General features: G+C 33.1%; 1 protein-coding gene and 1 long non-coding RNA gene across 12 annotated transcripts in view; one reads left to right on the top strand and one right to left on the bottom strand.

Moving 5' to 3' along the window:
- Positions 1-132: 132 nt before the first annotated feature.
- The window catches only part of FSD1L (fibronectin type III and SPRY domain containing 1 like), a 72,687-nt gene continuing 56,729 nt past the window's right edge, over positions 133-16,090 (bottom strand). For 4 of the 11 annotated variants that reach the window (XM_025433427.3, XM_025433431.3, XM_025433433.3 and 1 more), the window contains 5 exons: positions 15,333-15,433; positions 14,624-14,875; positions 10,659-10,747; positions 6,454-6,572; positions 481-2,394 (listed from right to left, as the gene is read on the bottom strand). In XM_025433427.3, coding sequence (XP_025289212.1) covers positions 2,364-2,394; positions 6,454-6,572; positions 10,659-10,747; positions 14,624-14,875; positions 15,333-15,433 — 592 coding nt within the window. In that variant the 3' untranslated portion in view covers positions 481-2,363. The other 7 variants (XM_025433429.3, XM_025433434.3, XM_049116343.1 and 4 more) reach the window with 5 other exon arrangements.
- Positions 6,567-16,090, top strand: part of LOC118350322 (uncharacterized) — a 70,047-nt gene continuing 60,523 nt past the window's right edge. The window contains exon 1 of the long non-coding RNA XR_004803933.2: positions 6,567-6,806. This is a non-coding gene — a long non-coding RNA (uncharacterized LOC118350322). The remainder of the gene's footprint in view (positions 6,807-16,090) is intronic.

Genomic DNA, 16,090 nt, shown 5'->3' with positions numbered 1-16,090 from the left:
TTTTCTTTTTTCTCCTAAACCAATTTCAAGTTAGGAAACACATTTTAAAAAGGCTTAGATTCTGGTTCTGACTCTTTTAGCTACAATCTGCCAAAATGTAACCCAAGATGTGACAAGCTTCAAAGACAGAAACTAAGTCCTGGATTTATATTATAGCATGTTTCATCTTTCATTTATAGCTGCACTGTACAAAACTGTAGGGAGTAGTAAGATGTGGCTCTTTACATTTAAATGAATTACAATAAAAAATTCAGTTTCTTAGCTGAACTAGTCATATTTACAGTGCTCGAGAGCTGCCTGTGGCTCCTGGCTACCATGTTGGACAGCACGAATATTGAACTTCCCATCACTGCATAAAATTCTGTTGAACAGCACTGCTCTAAAATATAAGCTTGTGGGGGCTTTTTTATCTTCTCATTCCCAACAGCACATTGTAGATAGTTAATGAAAGTTGGTAAAAATGCAAGCACTGAAGCAAAAGAAAGCAGAAAAATGTTTAATTTTTAGATGAGATATTCCAGGTGCTTTTGTAAGAACTTAACTTGGTCATTCTATACAGAACATACAATCATTTCAACATACAAGTTACTCCACTTTGCATACTCTATTTTAAAGTTAAGAAGTTTCTAGTTAAAGTTTAAAAGGCTTTGTCTCGTTTCCAAGGATAATGAGGCAATATGCTTATTAAAACACTAGTTTGCAGAACTGAGTACACTTTAAGTAGTTCATTAATGTTCTCCATAACTTAAAGGTTAAACCTGAGGAATCAGAATTTTTATTATCAGAACTGCATAGCAAAACCATGTCCAGATGACAGACATAACAAATAAGCTATAGATCAAGATAACCTATAAATCCAATTTAAAGCAAAAACAAAATGTTAGGAGAGATACTAAATGATACTCAGGTTAGCAAAGTTTTGAAATGCTTCATATTTTTTAATGCAACTAAAGTTGTCAAATGTTAAGTGGGCACATACACCTAATATCATTTATCCCATGACAAAAAACTACTGAATCATTTGGTTGTTTGGAAATAATTATTTGGGCTAAATTCACTCTGTATTGTGGCACTGAGCAGTCATAAATTGAAAGTGCAAATGCCTGAATGGAAACATAGCTTAAATCATTTATTTATGCTACTATTCTACACTGACACACTAATGCTGTGAGAGACGTTTACAATTGTACAAAGTCTTGATATATAGAGTAATAAGCTTGATGTGAAAAACACAAAAAGGCCACAGGTCATGCAGAAAATAAAGAATGTAAAGGGCATTTTAATCAGGAAGGTTTGTTTTTGTTTGTTTGTTTTTTGTTTTTTTTTTTTTTTGAAGTCCTGGTCATACCACTTTAAGCACATGCTTTATTAAATGAAAGAGCATCTGGAACTATCCCAACACTTAAATCCATTATTAACTGAAAATAATACCTTACACATTTATATAGCATTTTATGGTGTTGAAGCAATTTCACATACTCCATTTCATTTTATTTCTCACAAATTCTCACACATGTGAGAAAAGACAAACAAGTTACAATTATTTTATGTAAGGCAGTGGAGGCCCAAAGATGAGAAATGATTTATGTAGAGGTCATAGGCCTAGTTAGTATATGGTAGAACTATGGTGATTAATTTTAAATTAATTACTTCAAAAGAAATGAAACCAAAATACTTTTTATATCATATCCAGAAATCTTAAAGATTGTGGTTTTTAATGTAGATTGATCTAAAACTTTAACTATTACATATCTTATAGTATGAATTAGTTATAAATTTGATTTTAAAGAGTCTCCCTTAAATGGTAAATTAGACTCTGTGCTTTGGTACCTTAGAGATATTGAAAATGTTAAAAAATATATATGCGTTCTTATAGCCCTTAGGCTCTCCAAAAATTTCCAGTACTAATAAAAAGGCCTTTTACCAATCATAATTTGACTTAATTTTAAAACTAGTCCAAACTTATGAAAACTCCAAGCCAAAGCAAACACATTCACCCACCTTCTGCCCTACATACTGTGAAGTCCTTACATGTCCATTCCCAAAGACCAACTTATAGTGAATGGATATCATTATAAGAAAATATGTTTAAACATAGGTCAAATGATTATGAATCAAAAGTGATTACCTTATATTGACCCAGAAATAACAAATACTGTTTTAATTTAATAATTGGGTACTCTGAGGAGAAAAGTACTATGGCAATCTATTATTTATTTATAAGCCAGTACTAACCTTTATATGACAAGTCCAACAATATCTTTTCAATAAAAGCATCATATACCAAATACAGTCCATTTAAACTCCAAACTACTCAAAAAGCTGTATTTACATTAATCAAATATTCCAGGTAGCAAAGCATATCAGGTCACAAATATTTGGATAATGTGAATACTGTAAAATACACAGAAAACTAAAATTATACTGAACATGAGGTAATCGTTCTGTAGTGATTAAAGAAACATTCATGATCTAGTATAACGTTTCAGTACCAGCATTATGAAATGTACATTTTGGTTAAAAATAGCAAATAACTTTATGGTTACTTGGGTATTGAGTAAATGTATGCTGACTATACACTTCCCTAAGAGAATATATCCAGTTTAAAATAAAATCAAGGAAGAAAGTTTTCTAGACCCATTTTATGTGACTATATAAAAGTAAGCCATATTATAAGCAGTTAATTTGAATTTTTTATAAACTATAACAAATTTACTTTTTAAAATTTGACTTATTAGCAAAACATTGTTTTTAAGATACAAATTTTGTCACACTACTCAAAAAGGTAGTAAAACTATATGCACAATAAATCAAACTTCACTAATTGTGGAAATCTAAATACAAAGCATGGCTGCCCATATCACAGACACTTAAATATCTGCTGCATGAATTAGCTGATGAATGGACATTGATCTTAAAAATATGGGGTTTTTAAAAAAGAACTACGATAAAAAAAATAAGAATTACGATAATTTGAAAATAAACTTCTTAGTATTTTTAGCCTGGAATCCACCATATTTTATACTAAGAAGTCTACAGTGTCCTCTTCCAAAATTAATACTCTGAAATAATCATCTTCCATGTATATCCTTTTCCAACTTTTTCCATGTTTTCAAAAGAAACAAAAAATAACTATAATTTTAGAAGTACAGAGAAAAACTAATCATTCTAGGTAAGTAATGAAATGGAGTATGTTAGCTTAATTAAACTTTCATTACAAATTATTTACTTTTATTATTTGTACCACCCAAGAATCAGTTACAAAAAATTCAAATTATACATGATACTGTTTATACTTTAATTCAACAAATGAGTAAACAAAACCAAGCCAATGTGTTTCTTTAGATGATAATATGGGAAAAAATTACTCTTTGCAGAACTAAGTAGGCCAAGTCTAGCTGTACAGTGGCTGGGTTTGTCAACATGTTACAGATGCCATCAATAAAACCCATGTACAGACAGGCACACTTCTAATACTATCAATTTGTTTACCTACACCTGGAACATTCAAAGAATTACTGTATATTAAATTGCTATGTGCGCTCAGTTATTAAATGCTTGATATATACATATTTACCAAGTTAAAGATGTATGTGACATGGTAAGCCCAAATAATCAAAATCAATTGTGAAAAAATTCTTATTCTAAAGTGCTTAAGGCAATTCCTTCATTCCTTTATCCAGTTTACCAAAACTGGTTTGGGATTCAACTGCTAAAAGAGAAATGCAATACTAAACGCATGTTTTTATAAAACAATTTTTTATACCTATGATACATCCATTACCGTCAACCTCTCATGCATTTCTTTTACAGAAAGCAATCATGTTTGACCTGTCACAACAAAGAGTAAATAAACTAATAAAGAACATCTGAAAGGGTATACTGCCTTCCCATAATGCATTGAATTAAGCAAAAAGGCTCAATATTTTTTAATTCAAATGAAAATGTTATATATTTAGTTACCTTAATGTGAGACTTTTTAAATAGGCACTACAGTTGATTATTTTCTATTTTGAAAATGAAGGTGGCAAACTTTTCCAGTTTAACACATATAAACTTAAAACCCTACACATTTTGTTCTTAATAGAGACCTTTAAGAAGAAGCACAGTAAGAGGGTAATCTCAGATTCTTATAATGAAGTCATAACTGTTATTACTTCAAATGAATTTTCCAAATGAATATTAGAAAATTTTATATGAAAGTTTTCAAATGATGGCATGAGCACAGGAAAGAATCATATGCACTCCTCCAGCCCCTGATTAATATTTCCTCTTCTCCACACCCCTGCAAATAGAAGGCCCTAACCAGTATAACATAATGGTCTCTGGCTTAAATATCAGTTGACACTGCATGGGGCATGGAGCAAGAGCACGCTTAGAGGAAGAAGGCACTGAATTAAAGAGAAGACACAATTATGTAAGACGTAATAGTAAAAAATTTTATACAAGAACATCTGGCATTTTGTGTGTCATTTTTGCTAAAATATACACGTGTAAATGTTCGCAGAAAGCCATTCCACTCACTGCTTTCAGATTTGACTCTATGAAAGATAATTTTAACTGCCTGTTTCCTTAGTTCCTAGAATAACCCCATTGTAAGGAAAAGAACGTCCAAACAATTTTTTGAAGATCTTTAAGAAGAACAAAACCCAAAATTCTACTTTGTTTGGAGAATCAAAAGGATATCTATTGACATACTTCATTCTCCCAACTGCATTGGTCTTTAAAAGTACCAATATGTCATGAGACACTAGAGAAGATATAAATGTCTTCTAGAAAAATAATAGCCAGTTCAAAGGAATTTTCTCATTTAGGTTTGTTTTACCAATGAACAAAACATCCTAACAGTAAGCAGTAAACTTTAATAGGAGAGAATCCACTATACCTATTCAACAGGCCTTTCTATAATAGACAACTCAGCTGTAAGCAGCAACAATCACTTCTTGGGAGAAGTTTGCTAGCACAATATACTTAAAATTAGAATGAAAGTCAACATGAGAAAGTAAAAATCCAGAGACCACTCAAAATGCTCAAAGAATCCTTAAATACTGTAATCACAACTTTCAGTTTGGCTCAAAGAACTTGTATAACAAATTTTAACCAACCTTTAAATAATAGATACGTTCTGCTCAATAACCATGTGTTTTATGTTTAACACATTTTCCCTAAGTTTGGGAAAGATTTGTCTATGATAATTTTTGGAAGAATTATACCCCTTTAGGAAATAAACGAATGTTGCAAAAGGATTAAAAGAAAAATAACATCTGAATAGTTATGTTTGAAAAATTCATGTGGCAAGTAAGTGAAAGAGATATGTAGACCTTTTTTCAAAACATTTGTTTAAACCCTTCCAAATCTTACTAAAAACCAGACATTAATGACTTCAGTATAGTTTCAGGCACCTTCCTTTATAACCTAGCCTTCTGAGATGAAACATAAATGGTGTAGGTTTTTCTACCTAATGTATAACTTTAATAAAATTTCATTCCTACTTAAAATATTAAAAATCAGTATAGTTATCAATTATTATCAAATTCAAGTGGGAATTTTACCAAGATAACTATTAAAGGTAGTATTGAATTAGACAACAAAATCAGAAAATAGAAAGCTTTTAAAAATTTTATCCATCATCCAAAATGATGGAGTGAAAAGAAGTCTACTTAAACAAGGCAACATACAAAGCATATCCCTTTGCCGCTGTTAGTGCAGCTGGTAAAAACTAAAGTATTGGTGATTTTTTTATTTATTTTTTATTTTTTTAGTATTGGTGATTTTTAAGCAACTATGTCTAGAAACTCTTCCTATTCACTCTATTTTGAGTTTTAACCATAAGAGAAATATCACGACATTCAGAAAAGAGAAAATGACACACAATCTAGTCAGTAAACAAAAGAGGATAATTTAGCAAAACTCAAACTTATTTAAAAGGAGAAAAACAAACCATTGTAAGAAAGCCATTCTAGCATCCTGAACCAATTATTTCAATTTTTAGAAAACCTTAGAAGACCTTTTTTTTTTTTTTTTTTTTAAAGCTTCAGTGTATGAACCTAGTAACAGTGTGATGAGATAAAGTATAGAGGAAAGACAACAAAATTTAACGCTTTCCTCTCAGGTCCTAGGGCTACCATATGTAACTAAACATATCAGAAGAGCCAAAGTAACCCAAGAAACACACAAAAAAATGAGTTTTATATAACTATTTTAACACTGCCTTTCTTCCCATTTACTCTTTAAAACATCAGTTTCTTGTGTGGTATCTGCTTGCTTGATGATCCTGCACAGTAGGTTCCTGTGAGTATTTTGTACTAGATGCTTAATGCTAATACATTCCAGGCCTTAAAGCAGAGTGTAGCAAACCTGATTTCCACCACTCAGAAATTTCTGGGATTAGTAACTGCACAGAAAAGGCCACCCAATCAAAAAGGGGGTAAACATATTCTGAGTAAGCATTACTGAGTAACATTGTTGAGGCTGCTAGCTGAACCCGTCATGCCATTTTCACTTTTCTGAAGTGTTCTCACAGCACTTGGCACCTGCATCCCAGTATTCAAAGAAAGTCCACCACACCAAACCTACGAAAAGGTGAAACAAAGCTTCAGTTAGATTTCAAATCAAATTAGAACTTAGGTGATCCTTAAAGTTCCATTTGAAACGCAAAATGCCACTTATGTGAACAAGTGAACAAGCTCCAAACTGATAACCTTCATATGTGAACTGAGGGGATGTTGGAAAGGCTAACTCAAGAGTCTTAGAACCACAGAGGCGAGAGGGAGTCTTTACGGTAGAAGAACACACTGGAAGTGCATGTAAGAGAAGAAACTAAGAGCTGTAGAGATTTAGAGATTAACTTTTTAGGATTAATAGCCAAAGATATTGGCTATTATTAATGATGCTAAACTTCACAATAAGAGAAGTGCAAAAAGAGCCAATTTCCTTATCCCAATTATTTCTTTAGATTATGATAATGAGGTGTGGCCTGAGACTATAGGAATCTAATGTTCCTGTGTTAACAGTAAAATCCGTTATTTTTTCCCTAACTTGTTAATAGTAAGAACTCTTTACAATTCTTTAAGGACTTCTGAGAAAAATGCAAATGGCAATATCCACATATACCACATTGCCATAGTCTATTATCATGAATGTGAATAAGTTCATGAAAGATGAAACTGCTTTGCTTGTAAACAGAGTAAGTATCATTCAATAAGATGAACAATAACTGATTTGGAACAGACTCAAAAGATTTAAAATATGTGAGAATGGATCATTTAAATTATCATAAGTGCCTGGTTTGTAGTAGACATAGCTTGAGACAAGGGACCTAGAAACTGTTGAAGTATTCCCACCTTCAATTATATCCTAAAGTGTTCAATATTTACTAAGTGACTACAGTACTGTACCAAAGAATTTATTGACATGTGAAGTTTATAGCTGTATGATTAACAATCCAAATTTTTAAAACTAGCATGTTCAGTAATGATAACTCCCAACATACAAAAGCAGCTCTGTGATCATAAAATCACTATATTACTTTTTTGTAAATTATTTAAGTGATTAACAAACATATTTACTTGGAACATCGAGCACAAAGGTGCAAGGGCAAGTCAATGAAGAAAGATTAGTCTTTTTCAAAGTGGTACTGGAACACTTGGAATCCATATGCAAAAAATCAGACCTGGTACCATATACAAAAAAATAACTCAAAATGGATCGCAGGCCTAAATGTAAAACGTAAAACTGTAAAACTTTAGGAAGAATGCAAAAGAAAATATCTTTGTAACCTTGAGTTAGGCAAAGCATGATCTATAAAAGAAAAAAAATGGATAAATAGGACTTCATTAAAATGAAAACCTTCTCTTCAAAATGTTCAGAAAATGAGAAAAGCCAAACTGGGAGAAAATATTTGCAAAACAGTTATTTGCTAAGGGACTCATATCTATTATACATAAAGAAAGCTTAAAACTCATTAATGAGAAAACCCAATAAAAAATGAACAAATAGTATACACTTCACCAAAGAAATACAAATGGCAAATAAGCACATGAAAAATGCTCAACGTCATTTGTCCTTAGGAAAATTTGAAACCCCAATGAAATACCATTACATGCCTATTACAATTGCTGACCAATAAAATATCTGACAATATCAAATAGTGGCAAGGATGTGGTGAACTTTCATATATTTCTAGTAGGAATGCAAAAGTCATACAGCCACTTTGGAAAAAACAATTCAGTAGCTTCTTTTAAAGATAAACATCAACTTTCAATGTGATCTAACACCCTCACTCCTAGGTATTTGCCCAAGAGAAATGACAATGAATATTCACACAAAACCCACTTGCAAATGTATATAGTGCCTTTATTCAAAATTGCCAAAAACTGTAAAGAATCCAAAAGTCCTTCAGCTGGTGAGTGGATAATGTTTGGTACATACATACATAGTCAACAATTAAACACACACTCCTCACCTGTAAGAAAGAAAGGCTACTGATAAACACAACATCGATGAATTTCAAATGTATTATGCTACAGAATCAAAAGTCTACATACCATACAATCCCTTTTCTGTAATATTCTAGAAAAGGCAAAAACTGTAGAGTAAAACCTGGTTAGTGACTGCCAGGGATAGGTATGATCAGAGAAGTCCACAACAAAGGAATGACTTTTCTAGGGTGATAGAAATGTTTGAGGTCTTGATTACGGTGGTGTTACACAACTATATGCATCTGTCAAGTCCCAAAGAACTGTACACTCCTATACATTAACCTCAGTAAGCTTACTTTTAAAAAGAAAATTAATCTTGTACACAAAAAATGTAAGTTACCTAGTAATACAGCCTTCAATGAAAGAAAAAAATAATTCCAACCAGTTTGAAGATACATTTCCTAAAGCATCTTTCAACATTTACTAATAAATCATGGTTTAACTATTTGGAACGGAAAGCAATAAACTCACTCTATATCTATGTGAGATAGACTCAAACATGAAATCTACCCTCTGAGACACAGGGAAAAAATTACTTTGAGTTTCATATGCTAAAAAAATTTGTTCCTGATTGACCTATTTGGAAAAACAGCCAAAAACATAATACAGCAGAGGTTTCTGGCAAAGTAATAATAACCTTTTTTCTAAATACCTAAGTATTTTTCTATGAACAATAACTTTATTCACTGATCCCTTTTACTTTTAATGAAAAACCAAAGTTATTAGGACTTTTAAATTTAAGATTTTAGGGTACCCAAGGTAAATAAATTATCATTATCAATTGTGAGATTTAAAAGTACTGTTTTAGCCCCACATACACCTTAAATATGTTCTCTTCATAGTTAGAAGCTGCAGTCAGGATAATGATGAAGATCACACATACAAAACTTTCTACAAGCTCTGCATTGGAAATATACCGTTCTGATTGTAGAAGTAGCACCCAACTTAAGCCAGAATACTGAGGATCTCAACTGTACTGCAGAACTCCCCACAGTAGCCCAAACTACAAATACAAAGGATAAAGGATAAGAAGAAGCAGTAACATCTTAATTAAAAAAAAACTCAAACCACATTTTGTGTAGAATCATGACCTTTTCTTGTATAAATCAACCTGAAATGGAGTAGTCCTCAAATTATGTATGTGTGTCTATGTATGTGTCTGCCTACCACACATAGACTCATCTAATATTTTATAAAGGTGACACCATACTGCAACAGAAAAAGGATCTTTGAGGCACCTGGATGGCTCAGGGGTTAAGCGTCTCCCTTTGGCCCAGGTCGTGATCCTGGGATTGAGTCCTGCATCTGGCTCCCTTCAGGGAATCTATTTCTCCCTCTGCCTCTGTTTCTGCCTTTCTCTATGTATCTCTCTCATGAATAAATAAAATCTTTTAAAAAGCTTTGCAAGAAAACAAGAGTATTTTCATAACCTTGGGGGGGTGAAAATGACTTCTTAAATAGAACACAAAAGTGCAAACCATAAGTTTTTATCTTAATAAATTGAGCAACATTAAAATTAACAACTTTTGTTCATCAAAAGATACCAATAAGACAGGGGAAAGGAAAGCCAGAGTGAAAGACAAATTTGCAATACATATATCAGTATGTAAACCACTCAAGAACCCAATGGATATATAAATGATGAAATACTCATCTAATGGAAAACAATACATATAAATATAATGGAAAACTATGTAAGAATGAATAAACTATCACCACATAGAACATGGATAAATCTCACAAACATAATGCTGAACCAAAAAGATATTGTATGATTTATACAAAGTTGGAAAGGAGACAAAATGAATTTATGGTATTAAAACTCAAGATAGTAGCCACTTTGCCAGTTGATCCTAGGGGCTAGAAATAGGCACAAAGTGGTTCTGATAATGAGGTTCTAATAATGTTCCATTTCTTGATCTAGACACTTGTTACAAAAATGTGTGCAGTCCTATAAAGATTCATCAAACTGCATTCTTATAATACTTTTATGTAATAATATTTACTTCAATAAAAATACCAAAAATATAGAGACAATCACAGATTTGGGAGAGATAGATTAGGGAAAGAAGGAAGAATATAAAGAAAAAAATAAGGTATTTGGCTTCCCCAAATATATAGCACAGATTTTTCTCCTTAAAGTTGCCAAGCCAAAGAAAATATAAATTAAGTACTAACCATGAAACCAGGTAGTACCGGCTGAGTAAATTTTGTCTTAAAGGAATACAACAACTGTTTTGAGCTTGCATCATAGAAAGAAAGTTGACCTAAAACGGGAAAAAAAAAGCCTTATTATACAAAAACATTTTATTAAATCTAACACAAAATCATGGGTAAAAGTAGTAACTTAATACATATTTTGGCACTTTTTTTTGGTTACAAATTATACAGACTGGACTCAGAAATTCTCACTAGAAAATTAGTACACATGCTAAGGAAAAGCCAAAATCTAATTTTTTTTCCTGATTTTCAAGATCTCCATAGTGCTTCCATAATCTGGCACTATTCTACTTACTCAACTATAAACTGTTTCTTTACTTTATCATTATTTAACAAATGGTTTTCTTAACTCAGTAAAAACCGGGCTATTTCTTCCCATTCTTGCTATAACCAGCTTCGCTATGCAATTCCTATCTTCATTTAAGGCTTACTCTATCAAACCTTGTCTTCTAACCACTTGAAGCCATACTCATTTCAGTCTCTGAAATCATAATTATCACTGCTTCAGCTTTTAAATTTTTTTTAAGGTTTTACTTACTTATTCATGAGAGACACAGAGAGAGTCAGAGAGAGAGAGAGAGAGAGAGAGAAAGGATAAGCAAGTCCCATGCAAGGAGCCCAATATGGGACTTGATCCCGGGACCCCAGGATCATGCCCTGAGATGAAGGTAGATGCTCAACCACTGAGCCACCCAGGCATCCCACTGCTTCAGCTATTCTAATTTTTAAAATACCCTCACAGTCTTTCAACATGATCATGCAACTAAAATTACTGTCTTTCTAACCACTTAACTATCCAATCTGATGGCCTCCTTACATCTATTACCACTTCTTGAAATTCTATCCCATGACTTCTCCATATCTCTAACCCTGAGGATACCTCCTGTCTCCTTTTCTCCTACTCTGAATGTAGGCACTTGTCCAGGCTCTGTTGTCTCTCTACAATGTTCTCTTAATGACTCAGCTACCACAAAACAAAGAAGAGAAACTATTATTTATGTCTACCATTAAAGCACTGGGTTCTTTATATACATTACCTCAAAACATTAGCCAAACTATGCTCACAAAGTTAGTAAACAGTAGAGCAATCTGTGAGATCTTCAGTAGCCACTCTGTGATGCCGTGTCTAACTTTCAGCTTCAGCTCTAGTCTTCAGAGTTCTACCATTGAATTTCTAAGTATTAGCCAGCTGTGCCACATGGTTGTCCTGATGGCATCTCATCTTTCTCCAGGACTATGTTCCCATGCTTCTGATCACATACCATCCTCTTGACCACACTGGCTGGAATCTCAGTCATTTTCAACTGCTCTTTGTTTACCCTCCAATCCATATTTAGTTATTGAGCCCTGTAACTTCTCCTAGTACTCACTATCAAATCCATTCCTCTTGATTCCATACTGCTCAGGCCCTTGTTAATACTAATCACTGAACCAGAACTTATTAAGAGCTTGCTATGTAAAAAGCACTTGTCAGGCAATAAGAATATAATACTTAATAAATAAATATGGTCCTGCCTACACTGTTTAAAGACTGACTCCTGAAAAGTCTTACCCTATATTTGCAATCTTTTTCATATTTAACCACATACTCTCCAATATTTCTAAAACTAGATTACCATCATATATGACTATAGTTTTCTAAAATGCCCAGAAACTCCTTTCCCTCACTAAAAAAGACAGCCTATCATTATTTGTCAAGGCCCTCAGAATCTGATCCCATCCTACATTAACAACTCTTTCCTGTACCCTATGTTCTGGCTAGCAATTACATTTCTCACTACTATCTTTGAAGAACCATGAAGTATGAGAAAAGAGACAGAAAAGGGTAAGAGCGAGCTATCTTGAGAGTTGAAAAAGAATAAAATGTGTATATATGTCCTGAGGAGAATTATTTATTTGATTCAAAGTGAGTAGGTAAAAAAGAATGCAGCAAAACTAACATATCACTAAAATTAAACCAAGCCAAAGTTAACTTTTTTCTTTTGAGTAACTAGGTTGAAGGCTCAGCAAATTATTTGGACATAATGTTACTTAAAATGACAAAATAGGGTTTTATTAGCTCAAAGTGTCAACTTGGAAAGAAGTATCTAGGGAATTAGTTTTGTTCCCTAACTTAATAGTCACATCTTCAAAATTTTTATATGAATGCCTGGGAGGCTCAGTCGTTTAAGCATCTGACTCTTGATTTTGGCTCAGGTCATGATCTCGGGGTCATGAGACTGAGCGCCATATTGGGTTCTGTGCTGGGCATGGTGCCTGCTTAAGAGTCTCTCCCTCTCTCTCCGTCTGCCCTGCTCATTCATTCTCTCTCAAAAAAAATATATATATATTTTGATGATAGTAGTGAAGATACTTATCAAGTACCTAATTCAAAAAGCTTAAGCAAATTTTACAAAAGATAAATCAAGTTACTTTTTAGATGACTTTAACAAAAGTTTTCAAAAAACTTGGCCAACTCTATGACAGTGAAACCGTAAGAGACTCTTAACTATAGAGAAAAAACTGAGGGTTGATAGAGGAGAGGTAGATGGGGGATGGGCTAAAATGGGTGATGAGTATTAAGGAGGGCTCTTGTGATGAGCACGGGGCATTATATGTATGTGATGAATCACTAAATTCTACTCCTGAAATCAGTATCACACTGTATATTAACTACCTAGAATTAAAATAAAAATTTGAAACAAAAGAGAAAAAGAAACTTAAGGACAAATGTAGTATTTTCCTTTTGAGTTTGAACACACTAAACTGCCTAACAGGGATCCCTGGGTGGCGCAGCGGTTTGGTGCCTGCCTTTGGCCCAGGGCACGATCCTGGAGACCCAGGATCGAATCCCACATCAGGCTCCCGGTGCATGGAGCCTGCTTCTCCCTCTGCCTGTGTCTCTGCCTCTCTCTCTCTCTCTCTCTCTCTCTCTCTCTCTGTGACTATCATAAAAATAAATAAATAAATAAATAAACAAACAAACAAACAAACAAACTGCCTAACACATGGGGGAAAAAAGACAATCTGACTGCAACTCCATGAAAAAGACCTAGTGGATTGTGTGGCTATAAGTTCAATATAGACCAACAGTACTATTAAGTCACATTACTAGAAATTGTGTTGCCAAATCACATGTCCATGATGATCAGAAGTTCCATGTTCTACTTTGAGAATCAATGCTTAAGAAATATGCTGACACAGAAAATAACCACAGCAGCTTATAAAGTTTTGGAAAAATTAAAGGAGTAAGAGGAATAGCTAATGATACAGAGAATGTATAGTCTGGAAAAAGAGCAAGGGAAGAATGTTAGTAGTTTTTTAACAAGTATTATCATAAGAATGTGGATTAGGGAACATAATTCGGTGTTTCTTCAGGTGACAAAATTTAAGGACAGTAATCTCAGAAGTTATTAGAAAACAAGGTGAGTCAATTATCGAAAAACTTTCTACTACTAAGTACTGTCCAACAATGAAATAAGCTTTAAATTTCATATTAAAAAGCTCATCAAGCACAGCAGTGACAACTACCTGCAGAGACAACCATAATAAGTATTTTTTACTGTGTGGCACATGGTTTGGGCAATTTCTAAGGTCTACTCCAACTTGAAAAATCTGACTCCACAACTCTTTATAGGTAATAAAATAAGGTCAGGAAAGAATTAAAATAGAAAAAAATTTTAATGCTTAAGACTAAAACTAAGAAAACCATTCTTTCAGACTTATAAGCATATTACAGATGACTGTTGTTTAAGGCTTCCGGCAAACATCACACACACTTCCAGTCAATTCTAGAGCTGCATATGTTTGTGATCAAATCCTGGTAGGTCAAGACACCATTACCACCATATTAATGGAAGTTGCATATTGACAATTACCAAAGAAAAGTACTAAAATATAAGCAATTATGACAAAAGGACTTATGAGAAAATCAGTAAACTTACCCCCATCAAAATCACAAAATACACCTATTCTCTCAGGAACAGCAACATCCAAGGCTTTGACTTTATTATTATGCTTTGCTGCAAATGTGTTTTGTAGCCAGTTGTTGACATGGATACACCAACTAGTGTTTGTCTTTCCTAATTGGTCAAATTTCCCCAAAGTCTTATATGCTACTCCCACGCTGTAGGATTTACAATCCTTCTGGGCCTTGACCTCCCAGTAATGTTGTCCACTTTCAATAGCAGTGTCTCCTACAAAAGATCAGAAAGGCAAATTTGACTATTACTTCTTCTTTATGAGTTACATAGATTTTTACCTATCTCTTATCCCACAGAATGGCACAAAAAATCTGATTCAGAAAAATAACCATATTAACACAGACAACAAACGCAGAGTATCTGCTATAACTTTACTTGTATATTTCCTATTAAATTTTCTCATTTATAAAAGGTTTTAAAACTTTTATTCCTTATTATCTCTTTAAAAAGATATGCATATACTTAAAATACAAAGTAAAATGAAGTAAAGTTTTAAACAAACCAATAATTAGACAATTTGAAACCTCCCAAAAGTAATCAGGCTTCAAGAGGGAGAAAACTTGGCAAATATTCATTCAATACATAGGCCTCTCCAGCTCAGGAGTGGCCACCAGTGTGACCATGATGCTTTTAATATTAACTGACAAAATGAAGGCTATGTTTATCCTACCCAGCACTGTGTATGACTCCCCAGTAAAACGATCTCTGCTGCCTCTTACTGCTGGTGGCCTGGAGCCTATAGATGTCCGTTTAGGGGATGGTGTGCCACTTCTATATAAGCAGGAAAAAAGGGAAAACAAATATTCTATGTAATAAATGTTTCACAAACCAAAATCACAAATCATAAAAGGAAACTTTGAAAAGATTTTTAATTATTTTATCTGAATTATTATTAAAGAGTTTTCAACTATAAACACTGAAATGTAAGAAGTCATCAACATAAAGCAGGCTGAACACTAGTATCATGCAGACAACAAAGTTGATACAAAGAACACACAGTTGAAATAAGAAACAATGCCAAAATGAGAAAGATGAAAAGGAAAACAAAAGAATGGAAGGGGAAAAAACCTCAAGAAAAGTAACAGATTATAGAGCTTACATTTCTTGCAGTTAAATTTAAATTTTAAAATGGCAAAAATATGCTTATTCTAATGAAAACTAAATAACCTTTTCATAAGCAGCAGGTATTTTTTTTCTCTGGATCTTCTTAAAAAGAATAGTATATGCCCAAATCCTTACAGAGGATAATATCAAATATTATAAGCATTTCTCCTGCTAAAATGGACAAGAGTCAACCTCTCCTTATATCAAATTACATGATATGATAAATGGGACAGTATGATGTCTTGCACTAAATCTCAAAAACACAAAATAAATCAAAACCCAAAGACAAAGAGAACACTTCAATTATACTGAATCACTGCATTT

This window comes from Canis lupus, chromosome 11, assembly GCF_003254725.2.
Source record: "Canis lupus dingo isolate Sandy chromosome 11, ASM325472v2, whole genome shotgun sequence".
Classification (NCBI taxonomy): domain Eukaryota; kingdom Metazoa; phylum Chordata; class Mammalia; order Carnivora; family Canidae; genus Canis; species Canis lupus.
Note: the sequence above shows the minus strand (reverse complement) of the source record. Positions and strands in the feature narration are given on the sequence as shown.